General features: G+C 31.2%; 3 protein-coding genes across 5 annotated transcripts; 2 read left to right on the top strand and 1 right to left on the bottom strand.

The window, feature by feature from the left end:
• Window positions 1-871: 871 nt before the first annotated feature.
• Window positions 872-3057, top strand: LOC132043649 (class V chitinase-like). Its single transcript, XM_059434121.1, has 2 exons — window positions 872-1319; window positions 2388-3057. Exons 1-2 carry the CDS (start codon window positions 872-874, stop codon window positions 3047-3049), a joined length of 1110 nt encoding a protein of 369 aa, XP_059290104.1. The 3' UTR covers window positions 3050-3057.
• Window positions 3058-5280: 2223 nt separating this feature from the next.
• LOC132043651 (G-type lectin S-receptor-like serine/threonine-protein kinase At1g67520) lies at window positions 5281-7353 on the top strand. The gene is made up of 3 exons (XM_059434124.1): window positions 5281-5461; window positions 6388-6598; window positions 7106-7353. The coding sequence occupies exons 1-3, from the start codon at window positions 5321-5323 to the stop codon at window positions 7345-7347; spliced, it is 594 nt and encodes a 197-aa protein (XP_059290107.1). The 5' UTR covers window positions 5281-5320; the 3' UTR covers window positions 7348-7353.
• A 5742-nt stretch (window positions 7354-13095) lies between these two features.
• On the bottom strand, window positions 13096-19985 carry LOC132043657 (class V chitinase-like). Of its 3 annotated transcripts, XM_059434130.1 has the most exons (8): window positions 19512-19985; window positions 18272-18919; window positions 17552-17710; window positions 16580-16701; window positions 15938-16148; window positions 15216-15453; window positions 14208-14352; window positions 13096-13568 (listed from the first exon to the last, which is right to left on the bottom strand). In XM_059434130.1, exons 1-8 carry the CDS (start codon window positions 19960-19962, stop codon window positions 13257-13259), a joined length of 2286 nt encoding a protein of 761 aa, XP_059290113.1. In that variant the 5' UTR covers window positions 19963-19985; the 3' UTR covers window positions 13096-13256. The 3 variants fall into 3 exon arrangements, with proteins under 3 accessions (XP_059290113.1, XP_059290116.1, XP_059290115.1); XM_059434133.1 differs by lacking the exon at window positions 14208-14352 and having other exon boundaries at window positions 13338-13568; window positions 16580-16746; window positions 19512-19984; XM_059434132.1 differs by lacking the exon at window positions 13096-13568 and having other exon boundaries at window positions 13598-14352; window positions 16580-16746; window positions 19512-19984.
• Between the last annotated feature and the right edge of the window lie 1937 nt (window positions 19986-21922).

The following is a 21922-nucleotide window of genomic DNA, read 5'->3' as shown; positions in this document are numbered from 1 at the left end:
TACTAATAAATTAACATGTTCATAAGTACCTTTCATTATTTATTAACCATTTTTTCTTCAAATAAATATGCATCAAAGACCCAATCAAAAGAAAAGGACAAAAGACCATCTTCTTAGGAAAATACCGGTAGTGATGACGGTGAGCCAGAATTTTATAATAGGGAATTCAAAATTGTATGTCACATTTGAGATTTAAATTTATGACCTAAATTATTTTTGAATTTCTTTGTCACTTTATTAAGATATTATCGCATATTAAGTAAATTCAACAACTTATATAAAATTATTTTATCGTATTTAAACATAAATTTTTCCCCCAATGAATGATATTCAATTGAATTCCTTTTTCTCCAAGTTAGCTTTGCCCCTACATTTTGATCCGGGTGTACGACAACAAGAACAACATATCCGGTGAAATTCCATAATGTGGGGTTTGAAGAGAGTAGAGTGTACGCAGACCTCAACTCTACCTGGATCTGGGTGTGTTTGGTAGAAAGGACATTAATTTTCATAAAATAAGTCGTTTTCAGCCAATCAAAAAAAAAAAAAAAAAAGCTTTCTCCACTTACGTTTCCTCTCCTATAATAATTATTTGTTTGAAACAATTTCTAACGCTTAGAAAGTGTTAGACAGTGAAATAAACTATCTTATAAAATAGTACTATATGATCGATATTTTCTGTCGTACCAAACATATATATTTTTTTTTAAATAAATAAATTGTCCCTAGTTAGTAGGGGTGTTATATTTTTTTTATGAGAATAAGTACAAGTCGTACCAAACAGATTCATACGTCATATCAAATCTTGAAACTATATAAACTCAACATCAAAAATCACAGTACTAAATGAACACATAGTTCAATCGCTATCATGGCACACATTTTATCCATTTTATTCTCATTTTTCTTCATCCAGCTACTGGATTTCTCTAATGGCCAAAATGTTGTTAAGGCAGGGTATTGGGTGAGTGACAGAGGATTAGCTTTAAACAACATAAATTCAACTCTTTTCACTCATTTATTTTGTGCATTTGCTGATCTTAATCCTCAATTAAACCAGTTAATCATTTCACCGGAAAATCAAGATTCGTTTAGGCAATTTACAAGCACAGTCCAACAGAAAAATCCTTCTGCAAAAACTTTATTGTCTATAGGTGGAGGAAGTGCAAATAAAACAGCATATGGAATCATGGCTAGAACACCAAATTCAAGGAAAAGTTTTATTAATTCATCAATCAGATTAGCTAGACAATCGGGATTCCATGGCCTTGATCTTGTTTGGCAATACCCAGAATCAGCTACAGACATGACAAACTTAGGTACTACTTCTGTTGTCTCTATTTATGTAACACATTTTTTCTTAAAGTCTTTCTAAACACGAATTTATATATACATCTCTCCTTTCGTAAACCATTTTTCTTAAAGTTCTCGTTTTACTCTTAATGACATGATTTGCTAAAATACATTTAATCTAAACGTTCAGGTGATAAAAAACAAAAAACAAACACGTGAAACTATCAGTACCACTCATTTAAAAAGAAACTCTTTTTGCACTTTCATAGTATGTTTACTGCTCAAAGTCTTTTTTAACTTCTTATATTTCGTGTCCAGTCAAGTGTCTTTACATAAATTGCAACAGAGATCCCTTACCTTTGGTGGTACGTTCAAAACAGTCTCTTAAGTATCACCTGAGCAATTTTACTCCTTTAAGTTTATTTAAGTGAGCACTTTTGATCTCCGTTAGATATTTACTAAACTTTAATTGCTAAATTTAATTAGGACTGTGAAAATAAAAAATAATTAACCAGAACTCACATTTAGAAGTATAGTTTATGCAGTTCATGTTATTTTTAGTTTAGGTCTAGTGCAATTTTTTGAGATTATATTTCTATTATCTATTTTTTTGTGTGTGTATGGTGTAGTTTCTTACGTTGCGAATTATTTTTGTGTTTCTGGTTAGAAAAAGTTTCATAATTCCAGTTAAATTTAGAAATTTGAGTTCGGTAAACATCTGAAAGAGAATACTCATTTTGGCAAATTTAAAGGACCAAGTGCTCATTTTTGACAAACTTAAAGGATCAAAGTTGCTTAGTTGATACTTAAGAGACTACTTTGAACTTATTATATACTTTGGGTCAAGCATGTGAGAATTTTTTTTTCCCATAGTTGAGGATAAGATTTGAAACTAAGAACAAAAAACGATATCATTTCAAATTGTGTAATCCTACTCATCTAAAAACATAAATGTTTTGAAATTTTTCGATAATAGCTGACAACTAGTTTTGAATTCAAAACTTTTTCCTACTATATTGAATTGTGTAATATCTAATTAAAAGCTTAAGCGATTAGAATACACCTCTTTATTTACTTAATTATATTTTAAACAGACACCCTTTTAAATGAGTGGCGCACTGCGATCAACACTGAGGCAAGAAACTCGGGCAGTGCCGCGTTACTTTTTACAGCAACTGTTTCTTGCTCGCCCCAAGTGAATAATTTGAGTTATCCAATACAATCCGTGGCAAAAAACTTAGATTGGATCAACCTGATGGCATATGAATTCTATGGACCAAATTGGCCTCCCTCACATACCAATTCACATGCACAACTATTTGATCCGGTGAACCAAGTGAAGAGTGGAAGCAATGGAATCAATCAATGGATTCAAGAAGGTGTTCCAGCACAAAAATTGGTACTTGGAATTCCATTTTATGGATTCGCGTGGCGATTAGTTAATTCGAATATTCATGGTCTTAGAGCGCCTGCTGACGGAAAAGCAAATGTTGGCTTTGATGATGGGTCGATGACTTATGCCGAAATTAGGGAATATATAGTGCAGAATCGTGCCACGACTGTGTATAATGCAACCATTGTTGGAGATTATTGTTACTCTGGAAGTACTTGGATTAGCTATGATGATACTCAGAGTGCAAGAAATAAGGTTTCTTACATTAAAAGTAGAGGATTGCTTGGTTACTTTGCATGGCATATTGCAGCAGACAGTAATTGGAATTCAGTTCTTGCTCATGCTGCAGCAGAAGGTAATTAACTCTATTATTTGTTACATATAAAAAGAGAGTACTTATATTTCCTATATAAGGAGACAAAAAATTACAAATTTAGTTAATTGAAGGTTAACTATGTTTAGCCAAATTACAAGGATCAAAATCAGAATTCATGAATAACTGATGTAGCAAAAAAACAGTTATCCCTACAAACATAAGTATAGTCAACTTTACCTAAATATAACGAAAGTTACTAAACTATACTTTTAACCAAGACATCATTCAGTTTTGCTAAGTATCATAGAAAGGTATCACAAGAAAACCAATGAAATTTTTATATGATAATTATGCAAAGCTGAATAATCTTTTAGTTACACAAGAATTGTTTGAACTTGCCGTGATCTTCTGCAAACTTAAATGATCTTTTATTGAAGTATTTTGTTGAAAAATTGTTGTGTTCTCTAGTACATGTACATCAATATTCTTAACTAATTTATGGATGGCTCAAATATGTATGTTGTTATTATTAATTAGAAGCTGATGAAGTGACACCAGGAGGAGGAATACACAAGAAGAAACAGCTCAATCGACTAATTATCATTTTGATTCCAATTGGTGCAACATTAATATTGATATTGCTAGTCTTTACACTTTCGTGTCTGCGAAGGAGACAAGTATTAAAATTTCAAGGTAACTCTTTTGTTAAATTTAATGCTTATCGTGTCATCTACGCATTCGAAATTATTGTAATGCATTTGACGTTTATGCAAACTTACAATAGATAATAAGTAACATATTATAATAGTATAATTATACTGTATTATGATATAAAAATTTATTATATTATCGATGCATATAACTTAAATCATATTAAGATTAACTAAAAATTGAGTGAGAAAGCCAACAAATGCTTTAATTCCCAAGGGTGTTACACCTCAAGCTTTGATATAACAGTCAGAGTGCAACTCACGAAGTATTTGCTAATAGGGCACTTTTCAGATTTGAATCCTACTCAAAAAAAGAAAAATCCTACCACAAATACAAACCTAGTAGTTAAATCTGTACTCACTTCAGACATGTGATGTCTGAAGTTACATATGAATGAAGTTTGGACATTTCTACCTGAAGTTCAGAAAAAATGATTGGATTTTAGTCATTTTTCCCTAAACTTCATGTCAGCCATATATGACTGAAGTTCATTCACTTTTGCCTGGCTTTAGCCATTTTTGCTTGAACTCCAATCATATGTACATGAACTTGGGACAGAAATGGCTAAAGTCGCGTAAAAATAACTGAACTTCAACCACGCATATGACCGAAGTTCGAGCAAAAAATGGGTGAACTCGGGGCAAAATGACTGAATTTCAGTCATATGAAAATTTCAGAAATTGTGTCTGAAGTTAGACTTTGTCAAGACTAACTTCGAACACTGTATGTCTGAAGTTGTCCGACGTGGGTACATGTGCAAAATAATTTAGAAAATAGGCACAAATTAAATGGCGGCGTCAAAATCGATATGTAATGGGGAAATCGGGGTCGACAGATGGCGCCGCGAGAAAACGCCACTTGGAGGCACGAAGCCCACGGGGAAGAGACTCCGGCTGCATCCCTGGGACGCCCCGGCCATGAGGCCTCGGGGTGAATTCGAGGGTTGTTGACCCCGGAGACAAAGCAAGAGATCGGGACATGATGAACTGAAGGTGCCATTGCAATAGGTAGGTACACTTGAGTCCGGTTCTTACACATAGCTGGCTTGCACTCCACCAACTCCTGTCCCGTCTTTCAGCCTGGAGCTGCAACACAGTGCGACAAGATGTTAACATTATTGACACGTCACTACATTGTACTTGCACATTGAAAAGTCTAGGCTTGTGGAAATAAATATACCTTCTAGGAGAAGGAACCGAGCATCTTATGTTCCACACTTGTAACCCTAGAAACCATCATTCTGTCAAGTTCTGAATATACAAATCTCTCTTTACATTATTTACTAACACATTGTTCCTTTACTTTTTCGTCATTTTTTGCTTTAACACTTTCAGCTGTTGTTACCGGGCCAGCTCATCATGAGATTAAATATGATTTGTGATCGAATACGATCCGCTTGTCTTTAACCCCATTCCCTTCCCTAACAAATTTAATTGTTCTAAAATCATTTTTTAGCAGTAAACACGATATGCATGCACATTTCCTGGCATAGAAACGACCCATTGCTCACCGAATTTTGAAATAAATAAAATTTTATTATTTGTTTCTGTTTTTTATCCTTTGCTGTTTAACTGACACTGGAGTTAGGGAGGAAGCAAAGGAACAAAATGAGAAGCAAAAGTAAAGCAAGAAAAGGTGGAGAGAGCAGCAATTTGCAAGTTTTCAATTTTAATGAGATGAAGGAAGCTACAAATGATTTTTCGTTTGACAATAAGCTTGGACAAGGTGGATACGGACCTGTTTACAAGGTAAAACCAATTTGGGATATTTGATGAATTTTGATAACTTCTTCTTTTCCTGGAACATGGCCAAATATGTTCCTATAATCTCGTAAATTGAGTAACTTAGCTCGCTGATAGATTTTTGATCTAATAAATAATATCCCCTTTCCCCGCCTAAAAAAGTCTTGTTTTGCCCTTTACTCCTAATGAAATTCGAACATGAGAGTAATTTTGAATTATAGTAAAACATTTGGCTCCAAATTTGGACCTTTTGCTTTTCCTCAAAGAATTTGGACATATGAGCCCACCTATTTCAAGTTGGAGTTGAGCTTCGAGTACAAGGAAAAACACAATACGACATGCTAAGGAATATGTATAAATAGATCAAAAGTGCAACGAGTGATGAAATTGTGCAATTTCACATAATATATGAGGAAATTTGGACTTTTTCCATTTTTCTCGGGAGACCGGGGAGGGGGAGGGGGGGGGGGGTAAGAGATAGTATAAACATGACTAAGAAGTCGAGCCAAACTAATCTGAACCTGATATTGGGAGTTAAAGTTGGCTCAGGGTGGGTCGAAGTTGAAATTTGGTACATTTTCATACACTGAATATGATATCGGATCTTCTGAGAGTATAAGATACAATAACGATCATATAATACATCTGTATTCCTAGTTTTGATTAACTTCCTTGCCATCTTCTACGTCCATGGCAAAAATTCTTCTTCAGTACCTGTTAGGTTAAATGATTCTTGAATGATAGACACCGAAATTATTTATTTTCGCAAAGTTATAGAAGCGGAACTGCTCAAAAATATATTTAAGGGACTATTTAATACCTAACCCCAAACATAAGGGATTATTTTGTAATTTTCTCAACTTCTGTACTTGTAGAATTTTATTGTATAGTAAGGCAAAATAAAAATAAGCATTATTTATTTATCCAAATAGGGAAAGTTGAGAAATGGGCAAGAAATAGCAGTGAAAAGGCTCTCAGAGACTTCTTCTCAAGGATTGGAACAATTTGAAAATGAAGTGATCCTTACAGCAAAATTACAACACATAAATCTTGTAAAAGTGGTGGGTTTTTGCGTTGAAAGAGAAGAAAAGATGTTGATCTACGAATATATGCCCAGCAAGAGCTTGGATTACTACATTTACAGTGAGTCACTCTTTGTCTAACTGAGTTTAATTAATTATTTATACATCGTTAGCTTAAAAATATAGTTTTACACTTGATCATATAATTCAAAGTTAATGGTAGTGAAAGAAAATTTTACATCATCAAGATACATTTATCTGCAATAGGTAACTTAATTTATTTTTAACGAATTATACGTTTTACTAATTTTTTATTTTATTTTTTATGAAGGATTACATATAGATACCTTTTGGATGATTTGATAGTGTAATTTTTTTTTTTTTTTTTTTACTATCAGTATATATTTTATATGTTAAACTCAAAGACAATTTCAAGTAACTATCCATCATAGCTTGCAATTAGTTACCTGACTATAACGTTAAGTAGCCTCCTATGCAGGTTAATTTACAAAAATAATGTAGAACTTTCAATACACCATCAGTAAATATAAAATATTGTATACATCGATCCACTAACAATTTATATCTATATTTTTTTTTCATCAACTTGATTTTTTTCCACATATAGATCAAGACAGACGATTACTTCTAGATTGGGAAAAACGAGTGCAAATAATTGAAGGCATTATTCAAGGGCTATTATACCTCCAAGAATACTCAAGATTAACAATTATCCATAGGAATTTAAAAGCCAGCAATATTCTATTGGACTTACACTTGAAATCAAAGATTTCCGACTTTGGAATGGCAAGAGTATTTAAGAAGGATGAAGTTGAAGCAAATACAAGACATATAGTTGGAACACCGTAAGCAATATATATGTATAGAGTTTTAATTTATATATATTACATCGGTTGGCTGTATAAATAATTTTTATATTATTAGGTCACTTTACATACAGTAGTAGGTAATTTACCTTGTCTTCAAAATTACGTACGAGACTCGGTTTTTATGCACGATAATTGTAGATAGTTTTGAATGACCTGATATAAAATCAATTTTTTTATATTGTCTATATAAAACTCATGTACATATGCATATCTTAAAGCTTTCTTAGCTAAAAACGTTATGATTATATTCTATCAGATTCAAAATGTATATCCACAAATAATCTAAAATATTAATTTTCATGTTTTATGCTAGGTTATTGATGCACATATGCTACAAAAAGTGACACGTAATTAATTTTTATGTAATATGATAGTGTAAAAATTTCTTTTATCTACTCTCGCTTACTTATCATATACATTTATTGCAGGGGTTACATTCCACCTGAATACATAAAACAAGGCATCTATTCAACAAAATCGGACGTATTCAGTTTTGGAGTGCTTCTTCTTCAAATCATAAGTGGAAAAAGGAATACATGTCTACATGGTTCAGATGAACAGCTATACCTTCTTGAATATGTGAGTAATTATGATAACCTTGAATGTGTTTTCATGTAGGGAAAAAGGTCCAAAATTACTTGTCTATTATTTGAAATAGCTTAATTTTATTGAACTTTTGGTCCATTAATATTCTTGTTGTTAGCAAATGGTCTTATATTTATCGTTGTGGCTAACATAGCTCCAGCATGATACTGCTGAATCCCACATGTCCAGATTCTCTAAGAAAAAAAATATCTAAATAAACTCCTTAATTAGATCTTCATTATGATTTAAATTTATCATCAAATTGGAGTTCCGTTACGGATCAAGGACAAAACTGAGACTTTTACCTAAAGGCGGGCCGGGTAAGATTAGACGAACTATTTAAATGGATGCAAACTTGAGCAATTTTGAATAGTATATGGCATATTTGATCCTTTTTTCCTTATCTAAGTTACATGTAGGGGTGTACATGGACCAGGTTGGTTCGGATTTTTCAAATACCAAACCAAACCAATTGCGTTGTGTTCTTAAATTTATAAACCAAGCCAAACCAATAAAATTCGGGTTTTTCGGATTTTTTTTTCCCGGAAAAGTTTTCATACAAAACATAACTTTTACTTCAAATATTTCTTTAGTCCTAGTAAGATACAACTATATAATTAAGGTATTTCTTAAGAAAATAACACAAAATGTGAAATGAATGACGATGACATTGTATTAAAATATTCAACAAAAAAGATAATACTAACGGTTAAAATAAATATTGCTAATTAATAAGCCATAAAGAAAATGACCATAATCTAAAAATACTAAGTCATGCTAAAATAAGTACGGCTAATAAGTATTAAGTACATGACAAAATAAAAAAAATAAAAAAAATTAAGTTATATATTTTCACCCTCTAAACCAATTATGCAAAACTAAAGAATAAATATCAAACATTATTGTCATTCCTAGTGTTAGAATTGAATTTCTTTTGTTAGCATTAGTGTTGAGTTGATTTTGGTTTGGACATTGTTTGAGTAACTAACATCCATGGAATATAAAACTTATTGACATTCAAAATTCTAAGTTTACGCTTGAAATAATATGATAAAAGACAAAAAACTATGAAAAAATTTAAGAAATATTTATAAATTACATTACAAATAAATATTTTTATGTATAAAATGTTTTAGAAAATGGATACATGTAATGTCGGGTTTGTTTGGTTCGGTTTGACTTTTTTTAGCTAACACCAAACCAAACCAATTATGATTGGGTTTTTTTTTTCAACATCAAACCAAGTCAAACCAAACCACTAGTTGGGTTTTTTTCTCGGTTTGACTCGATATATCAGTTTGGTGCGGTTTGTCGGTTTTCTTTGTACACCCCTAGTAACATATATCTACTTAATTATACTTGTATAAATTAAAGATGTCGACTTTAATTTAACTTTAAAAAAATGATCCAGGCATTTGAGATGTGGAAAGATGGTAAAGGCATGGAGTTTATGGATGAGTCACTTGATGATACAACATCATCTTGCAAACTATTGAAATGCATGCAAATTGCATTATTATGTGTCCAAGAAAATCCATTGGATAGGCCTACAGTATTGGAAGTTTCTTCTATGTTGAAGAATATTGCAAATTTAGCTATGAATCCCCCCAAGAGGCCTGCATTTTCTACAAGAGAAGATGAAGAAGGTGACAATGTGAGAGGGGAAGTGCAGGAAATAGAAGTTGACACTGCAACTATTACACAATTGGTTGCACGATGATATATATATGTTCTCCTCTTGCAAAATGAAATTATTTTTTTCAGCTCCTATAGTTCCTTTTCCTACTATGTAGGATTTTATGTAGCTGAGGTTCAAATTAACACTTCAACCATTATAGATATTTTATAAATAAGAGACAGAAACAGATCCAAAAATTTAAGTTTGATGAGTTTAGCTTTTAATATTTTTGCCACTAAAATCATTATATTTTTGAAATTATGAGTTTAAAATGTATTTTAAAATTTAAGTAATTTTTTACACACACACTCACGTCACAGCCCAAGCTCATGACACATATTATATTGTTGACTTTGGCCCAAATGACTTCACGGATTGCTTCTTGGGGATCCGCCATCATAGAGCCAAAAAGCACGCGTACCATATGAACTTGTGCTCTGTCTTATATAACACTTCACTCTTCTCTGTTTCCGAGGTGGGATTTGCAGTAGGAGTCATATTCACCTTCCTTAGAAGATTGTCCTAGTTAGAAGTTTGTTTGTCCTTCTCTTTGACCTGCTCTACATTATCACTGAACCCAAAACCGTACATGTCAAGTGATGAACTTTTGCACTATCTTATGTAGCACTTCACGCTTCCTCCTTTCGAGGTGGGATTTGCCTTAGGAGTCGGATCATATGCATCACTTCCTCAGAAGCTTGTCAGCCTAGAAGTTTGTCGATTCTCTTTGACCCGCTTTAAATTATTATTGAGCTCAAAAGCACACGTACCATGTGATGAACTTGTGCACTATCTTACATAGCAATTCACTCTTCTCTCTTTTCCATGTGGGATTTGCACCTAAGGGTCTGTTTGGAAAGCCACCTGGTAATTGGAATTGGTGTAATTACTACCCTAGTAATTATACAGCCTAGTAATTACACAGTATTGTAATTACAGTGACCCGTTTGTTTGTCATAATGTAATTACGGTGTAATTACAAGCGTCTTTGTTTGGTTACACAAGTGTAATTACACAGTTAGTTTAATTTAAAAATAAAACTTAACTATAAAAAATTTAAAATTAATATTTAAAAAAATATGTGCCTTTATAAATGATATTAAATCAGCTATTTAATAACACATTTTTTCTTGAAAATATGTTAATTAATAATCATATATTTGTAACTAATATTGTAAAAAATAGTTGATATATAATTTCAAATTAATAATATTTTTATTTTTATTGATTATAAAACTTAAAAACATACTTTTTTTGTGAGAACATCATGGGATTTGATGTTTGAAAAATAAAAAGAATATTTATAAATATAATGCCACAATATTATTCAAATGTTTAACAAAAATTCTATCAAGTATAGGTGAAAAAAAAACAACAAGCAATGTGAAATAACAAGTCAATAGTACTAAAGCAAATAAATTAAAGAAGAAAATATAACTTAAAGTCAAAATCCAAAAGAATTTTTTTTAACATAATACTCTTATGCCAAATTCCAACATTACATAAGTAAGTTCCAACGTAACATAAGTAAATACTCCTATAATTCAAAAGAAAGGGAAATTATAAGTCTATAACCACATTCACAACGAAATTCTACTTTAATAACGTCACTCATTGTATGCCAAGTGTGTTAATGACTCATTCTTTCTAATATTAAGAGATGTAGTTTCCAAAATTAGAATAATAATACGGTTATGCTAAATGAATAAAATAAATAAAATAAAAAATACGAGCAATTACATGGAACCACAAGAAGTAAAGGTTGGGAATGAGAAGAAAGAAAATGAAATATAAATAATATAAAAAGAAAAATATATTTTAAAAAAATAAAAATAAAAAATAAATTAATTAATAGAAATAAAAAAATAAATTAGAAAAGCAAAGAAAAATAAATTAGAAAAGCAAAGAAATTAAAATAAAAAAGAAATTAAATAATATAAATTAAAAATAAATTAAAAAAGAAAAGAAATAAAATAAAATAAAAAAAATAAACTAAAAGTAACTACGTAATTACATTGTAATTACACCCCAATTCTCAGCCCTCCTTGAGAATTGAAGAGTGTAATTACACCGTCAATTATACTCAATTTTCACATAATCAGAATTACCCTGGCCAAAACAAACAGTACCAAACCGTAATTACACCCAATTACATCCAATTCCAATTACCTGGTGGCTTTCCAAACAGGCCCTAAGATGTCATATGCACGAGTTCTTTGGAAGATTATCAACTTCGAGGCCTGTTAATCCTTGTCTTTGACCCCGAAGACGTTGACAATTAATGCAACAATCACACAATCGGTTGCACGATAATATATCCTACTCCTTAGCTTGCAAAATTTTCACTGCATTCAATCAACAATAAAAAATGATTTTTCACCTCTTACATAGTTCCTTTACCTACTTTGTAGGGTTTTATGTAACTGAGGTTCAAATTAACAGTTCAACCATTATGGGATCGAGTGGATATACCTTTAATCATGATTTGTTATTTTAGAAAAAAGGAAAAATATAATAAAAACAAATATTTTGTGTTTGCGGTACCAAAAGAAAAGGCTGAATAGGAAAATGGACATTGGTAGTTGCATCGTTTTTTCATTCCCGCCCCCAATTTCACAGGGTTTCATCCAGACACTTTAATGGAACAAGATTGGGATAACAAATTAGTGCAAGTACGAGTGTCCATTTGACTATTCGACCAAAGAAAATATTGATATAAAATTGTTTCTATCATTGCGTAAATAAGTTAAATAATATAAAATATGTCTCCTTTAATTATGCACATCAACATCAATTAAAACATGCATAAAGTTTTACGTACGATTTATTGAGGCTAATTAGCACCCGTAAAGATCACCACGCACCTAGTGGTTAGTAGTATCATTTTTACTTAAAAAGCCCAAATTAGTGGTCTGGTTGAGGGATGAAATTTGTAAAACCATTTTGCAAATTATCTGACCTAATAGAAAACATTTTATAATTCCAGGAATTAAATAAGTGATTATTGTGGGTTACATATGATCTTGTACGTTTAGTTTTCTTAAGAAAATGGGGAAAAGAAAAGAAGATCAAAAGAAAGATGAAGGCACGTTCAATGGAATAAGGGAATAAAATTAATCGAACAATATCGAAATTGAGGAGAATTGGAGAAACTGAAATGATTGAGACAGTTTCGAAAATCAAATTTTAATTATACACAATAAAACTAAAAATTGGTGATACATAAATTTATTGAAATACTTGGTCAAACCAAATCATTGACATTCTTAGAATGCAGTGAATATTTTGCGACGAGTTAGGGGCGGAGGGAGGATATTAGTTATGGGTTCGGACTGTTGGGTGTGCGAGTTGGATACTCTTAATGATGTGAGGCCTTTTGGGGAAAATGGTACGGGCTTGGCCCAAAGCAGATAATATCACATCATGTTAAAAGTATCTTTGGGCCCTTTTAGCCCAACACGGACGACCCAGTAATTTTTGTTTGGATCCCGTATTGTATATATTTGGAAAATCATTAAATATTTATAAATATTTAGTTACAAACACAATAAGTATGACGACAATTTGGTGATAAGTTAAGAACCTATAAACTTTAAATTTTGACTCCGCCTCTGCTACGAGTGACATCATCGTGCAACCAGTTGTGTGATTGTTGCAGTGTCAACTTCTTCTCTTTCGTGCACGTATTTCAGACTGTCACTTTTTTCATCTTCTCTTACAGAAAATGCAGGCCTCTTGGGGAAATCCATGGCTAAATTTGCAATATTATTCTTTAACATATTAGAAACTTCCAATATTGTAGGCCTATTCAATGGATCTTTTTGGACACATAATAGTGCAATTTGCATGCAATTTAATAGTTTGCAAGATGTTGTTGTATCATCAAGTGACTCATCGACAAACTCCATGCCTTTACCATCTTTCCACATCTCAAATGCCTGGGTAAATGTTATTATTTTTTTTAACATGGCAAAAAGAAAAAAGAAAAAAGAAAAAAAAGGTCAAATCAAAGTGTTGCATAAGTATACCCTATTTTATTATCAAGAATTCAGAGATTTTAGAGAGAAAATCCAATTGGAATGATGATAATTAAACTCATTTTATTATTCCTTACATTATTCTTTGCGTTGAATGAAAATAGAAGAGACTAACTGTATTTATAAAGAACTATAAAGTGAATAAAGCAAAAAATGAAAAATGACATTTTTCTTGAAAATCCTAACTTAAACGGAAAGTAAATATTCTAGAATATTCTCATTATACTAAAAGGAAAATAAATATTCTACAGTTATTATAAATTCTATATTAGACGGAAAATATTATTAAACAATATTTTAAAATATATTCTTAACATTAAATTTTAACTAAGTAGACATATACATGTAATATGCACATAAAGTTAAGATCATTTAACCAAGACTAGATGTTTCGAATCGAGCACCGATAATGGAAAAATCCTAGTAAGTAGCACTCCTTTCTAATCAACTTTATGCGGCACGAATATACAAATTAAATTAGATCCCGATACAGATACCGAATACCTAATAAAAGTCAAGAAAAAAGTTATGGCAACTCACGTATTCAAGAAGGCTTAGCTCTGGACCATAGAGACATGTATTCTTTTTCCCACTTATGATTTGAAGTAGTAGTACGCCAAAACTGAAAACGTCAGATTTTGTTGAATAAATGCCCTGTTTTATATATTCAGGTGGTGCATAACCCCTGCAATAAATGTATATCATAAGTTAGTAATTTACACAGTAAATTTTTACACTACTATATTACTGAAAATCAATTATATATAATTTTTTTTTATAACAAATGTTTATCAGTAATTCGTAAATAATCCTTTAGCTAATAAAGCTTAAGATATTTATGCATATGCACATTTGTTTAACTTATATATATGCGTGCATACATAGTGTAAAAAAATGTAATTATCTCGTATAACTATGATTAATTAATATATATTCTCACTTAATCATGGTAGGTGGATATGGTTTGGTGCAAATATCTAATGTGCTTTTGGTATGAAGGAAATGTTTTTTGGTATTTGCATATTTGGTAATTAACAACAACATCAACATACCTAATATATATATATATATATATATATATATATATATATATATATATATATATATATATATATATATATATATATATATATATATATATATTTCCACAAGTGGAGTCTGGGAAGGGTGGGGTGCACGCAGACCTTACCCCTACCTTTGTGGGGTAGAGAGATTCCGATATATCCTCGGCTCAAAACGTTTTCATAACATGTTTTTTGGTAATTACTAATTAGTAAACAGAAAATATATATTGTCTCAAGATCATTTATGATGGGTTGGATGGAGTTTGGGGATGATGGGTGGGGGTGAATTGGGAGTGGTATGGGGATCTGAGCGGGGGTGGGAGGCGGGGTGGGGTGGAGCGAAGTGGATGGAGTATTCTGGTGGAGGGAGACAATCAACGCAGAATACTGTGCTACCGCATGTAAGGTTATAATTTGATAGTGTAAAAATCAATTTAAGTGTGTATAAATATATAAGCTAAACTTTATAACACATATTGCTTACAGGGTTCCAACTATTCTGTCTGTATTTGCTTCAACTTCATCCTCCTTAAACATTCTTGCCATTCCAAAATCAGAGATCTTTGGCTTCATTTGTAAGTCCAATAGAATATTGCTTGCTTTCAAATCTCTATGAATAATTGTTAATCTTGAATATTCTTGGAGGTATAGCATCCCTTGAATGATGCCTTCAATTACTTGCACTCTTTTTTCCCAATCTAGAAGAAATCTTCTTTCTTGATCTACATGAGAAAAGTCAATTGATGAAAAATATGAGGAATATTCATGGCCAGGGATGATGATGGAGCCAAGATTTAATTAAAAGGATTCAAATCAAATATTAAAAAGTAAATACATACAAAAGAAGCAAAGGGGATTCAATATTTGCTACGTATATACATCAAAATAATTTTGACCTTGTAGTATTATAGTGTAATTTTCCAGCGAAAAAGATTTAAATGAACCCCCTTGGGCACCCTAGCTCCACCCCAGGCCAGAGAATATATACTGCTAGGAATTATTATAACACTGATAGTACAGTGAATTTTTTACCCTATTAGTGTAACTCAAACTGTTGTAAAAAAATTATTTGTCTTTCTTTTCCTGGTAACTAATTTCAAATGTTACGAATATTTACTTGCACATATTTTTTTAATCGACCATTTTCATACCCCTTCCCGAGGTAAGTTACACTCTATTAAAAGAGAGAAAAAAAGAATGACTTACTGTAAATGTAGTAATCCAAGCTCTTGTTGGGCATATATTCATAGACCAACATCTTTTCTTCTCTTTCAATGCAAAAACCCACCACTTTTACCAGATTTATATGTTGTAATTTTGCTGTAAGGATCACTTCATTTTCAAATTCTTCCAATCCTTGAGAAGAAGTCTCTGAGAGCCTTTTCACTGCTATTTCTTGCCCGTTTCTCAACTTTCCCTATTTGGATTAATGAATGTTATGCTTAATTAATTATATTTTGCCATGACGCATAAACATGACGAATATTTTCTCTTATTGCAATTTATTTGGCACTATTTTTTGGAGTCCCAAAAAGATCAGCACATTATTAAACACTATCTGAAAAAACGAAAAAATTGTCCAAACTCATCAAAGTTCTAATCTTACAACAAAAAAATTAAGAATTGGGACGAAAGAAGCCATCATAGTTTTGTCACAAATCTGGTTTTATGATAGATTTGTGACAAATTTTCAACTGTCACAAATTCGCACGTCGTAAAAATTTTGTGACGGCACAATGACTCTCACGATATCATCACAAATTCATTATGAAATTGTGTACGACTTATCTATCATAAATATTCTGTCACAAATTTTTATGTTTTTCTTATAATGTGCAAAAGATTTACCTGGTAAACAGGTCCATATCCACCTTGTCCAAGCTTATTTTCAAATGAAAAATCATTAGTAGCTACCTTCATCTCATCAAAACTAAAAACCTGCAAACTGCTGCTATCTCCATTTTTTCTTGCTTTACTTTTGCTTCCCATTTTGTTCCTTCGGTTCCTCTCTAACTCTAATGTCAGTTAAACACCAAAAATAAAAAATAAAAATTAACATCCATTAATTCAGGCGTAAGAAATGGAGAAAGACGAGGAAAGAAAATGAGAAAGATGGAAGCTTAAAATTAAATAAAAAATGTTACTACTATGTTTCGAAACTCTTACTATATTTAGTAATTAAGTACAAATATCCTTTAACAATTACTCCCTCAGTCCATTTTTTACTTGTCCTGCATACTAAAAATAAATATTCACTTTTACTTGTCCAGTTTAGAAAAACAAGACAGAATTTAACACTTAGGGGTAGTTTGGTTCAAAAACAAATTACGCTGGGATAAATTATGCTGAAATTAATTACGTTGGGATAAGTGATGCTGGAATTAGTTATTCTGGAGTTATTTTTTATTGACTGTTTGGTATGTTGGACTAAAAGTATTATACATTGGATAATTTCTAAAAAGAAGAGGTTTCTTCCTTATCCTGGGATAACTTATTCCACCCTATGGCAGGTATAAGTTATTCCAGCACTATTTTTACTCCTGAGATAACTTATTCCATGATTACCAATCAAACAAGGGATAAGAAATTGCTAAATTTTTATCTCAGGACTATTTATGTTTGTCCTTCATACCAAACGACCCCTTGGTTCCTAATTTACCGTTATTATTTAATATAATCACTTATATATATCAAATGGTGATATAGTAAAATTATCATTATATTTTTGGCTCCTTAAATGACGTGCCAAGTCATTACATGACAAGTAAAAATTGGAAGGAGGAAGTATAATTAGAGCATTTAATATAACAAAACAGTTACCTTGAAATTTAAGTACTTGTCGTCTCCTTCGAAGACGCCAAATTATCAACACTAGAAATATCAAGATTAGTACTGCACCAACTGGAATTAGAATGGTAGCCAGTCGATTGAGTTTTTTCTTCTTGTTTACAAGTCCTCCTTGTGTCCCTTGATCAGCTTCTAATTAATAACCAACACAAATATTTGAGCCGTCCATAAGTTCATACTACTATTTTTTTGCAGCGGCATGAGAAAGAACCGCAACAAAATTAAATTAGGACAGAGGGAATATTACTAGTAATTGACTTGATAATATAAAAAGGCTTAATATATCGACAACTCTTTTAACTTGTGAGTAAATTTCATTTAGGCCCTCGAATAATAGTTTATTTCAATTGAGCACCCGAACACATGATAAAAGTGTTCCTATTAGACACTTTTGATTTAAATTTCAGAATTTTTTTGCGCATGTTCAGAAATGTCTATTCAGTAGTAAGTTAACTAGATAGAATATGTCATCTTCGTTAATTATACACATCAACCTCAATTGGAACATGCCTAACGACTTATTAAGGTTAATGCATATAACTAAAGGAGGTAACATATTTTAAATGGTTAACTTTATTTATATAACGGGTAGTTGAGAGCACGCGCAAAAGTTTTTTTAGGTTTTGAACCGATAATGGTTAACTTTATTAATCTAAATCCTTTTGAATAACAAAATGAAAGGATTTAATTTACCTTCTGCAGCAGCATGAGAAAGAACAGAATTCGAATCAGTGTCTCCTGAAATATCCATTGCATAGTAACCAAGCAATCCTCTACTTTTAATATAAGAAACTTTAGTTCTAACACTCTGAGTATCATCATAACTAATCCAAGTTCTTCCTGAGTAACAATAATCTCCAACAATTTTATCATCATGCACAGTCTTGGCACGATGCTGCACTATAAAATCCCTGATTCGGTCATACCTCATCCACGGGTCATCGTAGACGCCTGATTTTCCATTAGCAGGAGCCCTGAGACCATGAATATTCGTATTATTCAATTGCCACGCGTATCCATAAAATGGAATTCCAAAAACCACTTTTTGTGGAGGAACACCTTCCTGAATCCATTGATTGATTCCATCACTTCCGCTTACATAGTTTACAGGATCAAATAATTGTGCATGTGAATTCGTTTGTGAGGGCGACCAACCTGGTCCGTAAAAGTCATATGCTATCAGGTTGATCCAGTCTAAGTTTCTTGCCATTGATTGAACCGGGTAAATCGAACCGTTGACTCGGGGAGACCCGGATACAGCTGCAGTGAGAAGTAAAGCCGCTTTATTGGAATTTCTCGCCTCTTTGTTGATTGCCATGCGCCACTCATTCAAAAGGATACCTGTTTAAGATGTAATTATTAAGTAAATAAAATAATTCTTTCTAATAGTTCAAACTTCTAAATAGACTTTCAAACTGCTTGATCTATGGTTGCGGTCAAATCTATCGCTGTTTATAAAAACAGGCTGAATTTGCTTCAAATTTACCATTATGCTACTGGACCAATTCGTATAGTTTATAGGCAAATTTGAACTATTTTGCATAGCTAGATTAAGGGTAAATTTGCTATTTTCCCTTATAAAATAGACTCACATATTGGAAAGTCTTTCTCATTAGTCAATAAGTCAAATATAGTCCATTTTTTTTATATCAAACCCCAATTATTAACGGAGAGCAAATTTAAATCATTTCGCAAAATTCAGAGCAGATCTGAACCTTTTTCCCCTAAATAAAAATCTATTCTCTACAAATTTATGCTTTAAGTTATGTAAGGTTACACAATTATTCAAAATAATATCACGGTAGGCAGATATCTTAGCTAGGTTCAAATTTTTTCAAATCGTTGTAAAGAGAAATAATTATTCAAATACACTATCTATCTCTAGCAGGTTAAACTTTCAGATGAAATGATCGCACAATTCAATATACAGTACCTAAATTTGTCATGTCTGTAGCTGATTCCGGAAAAATCCATCCAAGATCAAGACCATGGAATCCCAATTGTCTGGCTAATTTTATTGATGAATCAATAAAACTTTTTCTTGAATTTGCTTTTTTAGCCATAACTCCATATGTTGTTTTATTTGCAGCTCCTCCACCTATAGACAATAAAGTTTTTGCAGAAGGATTTTTTTGTAGGATTGTGCTTGTAAATTGCTGGAATGAATTTGGTGAAGTGAGAATTAATTGATTGGATTGGGAATTAATATCAGCAAATGCACAAAATAAATGAGAAAAAGGAGTTAAATCTATTTTGTTTAAAGATATTCCACTGCTCCATAGCCAGTACCCTCCCATAATACTGACATTTTGGCCATTAGAGAAATAAATCAGTTGCTGGAGGAAGAAAAATGAGATAATATTTTTAATGAAAAACAGGCCCATGGCTGAAGCTAGTATAGTATGAGTTTGGGTGATAGTTTTTGTGTTATATAGTGTCAGGATTTGAGTTTTGACTTTGGAAAAAGTAACGTGATTTTTCTTTGAAAACAAATCATAGATATTTTAGAAAAGCTTCTCGAATATCAATATGGATTAATGTCCTTTATACTATGAAATATTTTTTAATTTATTTGAACATATTTGATTGAATACGGAACTTTAGAAATAAAAACTTTTGAAATAGGTTTAAAGATGACATAATGTTTGAGTAGTTATAATTTTAAAGTTCGTGGTCTTAAACATGTCATAACATTCATATGATTATAAAAGCTTGTCAATAAAGATGTGTTTGGTATTAAGCAAAATGTTTTAATGTTTTTCTAAAAATAAGCGATTTTCTTATTTATTTTTTAGTGCTTAGTAAGCAGATCAAGACCATGGCTAGCTAATACCAAAATATATAAATAATATTCTTTTTCTTTTGATTTGAGTGGTGACGATAAACTTATTTGAAGTGACCCAATTTTGCACTGCTTTTAGTGGCCGGAAAATGGGTAATATAATAAGTACCCATGTTGACTAGCTAGTCTTTACGAACAAGTCATGTTACGAATTTGGGCATCGATAAATGCATCCTCGGTCTTGATTTATGTAATATGCTTTTCGTTTTATTTTATCCAAAAAATAATGATATATTTTTATATTTAAAAATAATTTAACTGACAACTTCCTCTTTCACTTTTAATGAAATAATTTATAGTTACATAAATATCTATGACTTATTTTAAACTATAAGTCAAATTAATTCTATCACATAAATTGAAACGGAAGGAGTATTTTTAATCAAGCCAAAATCAAGAAAATTTTCTTCCAATTTTTTTTATCAGTAATCTTTCTTCTTCTTCTTCTTCTTCTTCTTCTTTGATATTTCATCTTTTTTAATTAAATCTTTCAACTTCAATGATCGACGTATGTTACACAAGGTCTCCAACTTCTATTCTATTCTATTATATTTTTTTTCTAAAAGGACTTTGCACACAGTGGTTGACTCGTGATGTTTCGAGGAAGATGGTCTTGTATCTTTCTCATCTGATTTGATTGGTGGATGTTCTGTTTTTATTGGCAAAATGGGTAATTAATAAGTATATATTGACTAATTAGTCTTTACGAACTAGTCATGTTAGAAGTTTGGGCAATATTGTTTTTTAATGAGATATATATACTATATGATTTATGGATATTTACCTACCGTTGAAGTTCTGCATCAACAAAAACTTACCCCACATGGTATTTCTATCTAATCAATAGATACATGATACTTTCTCTGTCTCAATTTATATACACACTTTTTGCTTTTCGAGATTCAAATTATATGAACTCTGACTAATAAGTTAATATTTATTTTTATAATATACATGAGAAGAATTGCATCTTGTAATACTTTTTATATAGTTTTCGAACATTTGAATTTTTTAAAATTTAAAATATTGAGTTGATCTAATTCAATTTGTTTTGAAAATTAGTCAAATTGACTCTCAACACTACAAAAAATGTGATATTTAGCTACGAAATTATTAACTACGACACAAAATTCGTCACCAATTGTTCATTTTTTTTTGTGACGAAAATAATATTTCGTGTTAAATACATAGTGTTTTAATGACGACAGAATTTTTTTTTGTCACATAACCATCATAGGTTTAACTTTATTATAAATTTTAGCCACAAATATTAAATTATAACTATATTGATAATGTATCCAATTTGTGACAAATATTTTTGTCTTAAAATTAGTATAAATTAAGCGCAAAAAATTCAAATTAATATGTTGTTACAATAGCACAAATTATGAAGAAAATATATATAGCTTTAGCTGAAAAATTAATATTTAATTGTGACCTTTGTTTAAATCACTAATATAAACAATTAGCAATATTTTATTGTCTACAATCAAATTTAGTTT

The sequence above is a fragment of the Lycium ferocissimum genome, unplaced genomic scaffold (genome assembly GCF_029784015.1).
Source record: "Lycium ferocissimum isolate CSIRO_LF1 unplaced genomic scaffold, AGI_CSIRO_Lferr_CH_V1 ctg2681, whole genome shotgun sequence".
In the NCBI taxonomy this organism is placed as follows: Eukaryota; Viridiplantae; Streptophyta; class Magnoliopsida; order Solanales; family Solanaceae; genus Lycium; species Lycium ferocissimum.
The sequence above is the reverse complement of the archived record's forward strand: the minus strand, read 5'-3'. Positions and strand labels throughout refer to the sequence as shown.